Genomic DNA, 332 nt, shown 5'->3' with positions numbered 1-332 from the left:
CAAATATTAGCATATTTATGATATATATATGAAAATGTATGGAATTTTGTTGTAAGGTAAATTATTAATCGTTGCCTAAGTTAATATTATGAATTTACTTATATCAGTTCTTTCTTTGTCATGGTTAATGTATTCCAGGTTCCAGTTTTGTTGGTGCCATTCAGATGTCTACCTACAATATTTGGTGTAATAGCAGCATCAGTTGCTCTCTTTAATAACTTTAAGATTATACTGATAGAGAGAGGAGCTGGTCGTAATGGCTCCACAGTGGCTGTAAGTCTAACTTGATCCAGTTGTCTGCATGGTCTTCAGCATGCCTGGATGGTCACTAA

The 332-nt window shown here is 34.3% G+C and overlaps 1 protein-coding gene across 3 annotated transcripts in view; it reads left to right on the top strand.

The window, feature by feature from the left end:
• Positions 1–332, top strand: part of LOC119587985 (cholinephosphotransferase 1-like) — a 16,369-nt gene that overhangs the window by 9,006 nt on the left and 7,031 nt on the right. Inside the window, exon 5 of one of the 3 annotated variants that reach the window (XM_037936706.1) lies at positions 139–273. The exons of the other annotated variants lie outside the window; for them this stretch is intronic. Coding sequence (XP_037792634.1) covers positions 139–273 — 135 coding nt within the window. The remainder of the gene's footprint in view (positions 1–138; positions 274–332) is intronic. 3 annotated transcript variants of the gene reach the window in all.

This window comes from Penaeus monodon, chromosome 23, assembly GCF_015228065.2.
Source record: "Penaeus monodon isolate SGIC_2016 chromosome 23, NSTDA_Pmon_1, whole genome shotgun sequence".
NCBI classification, from domain to species: domain Eukaryota; kingdom Metazoa; phylum Arthropoda; class Malacostraca; order Decapoda; family Penaeidae; genus Penaeus; species Penaeus monodon.
This window is presented reverse-complemented; position numbering and strand designations above follow the sequence as displayed.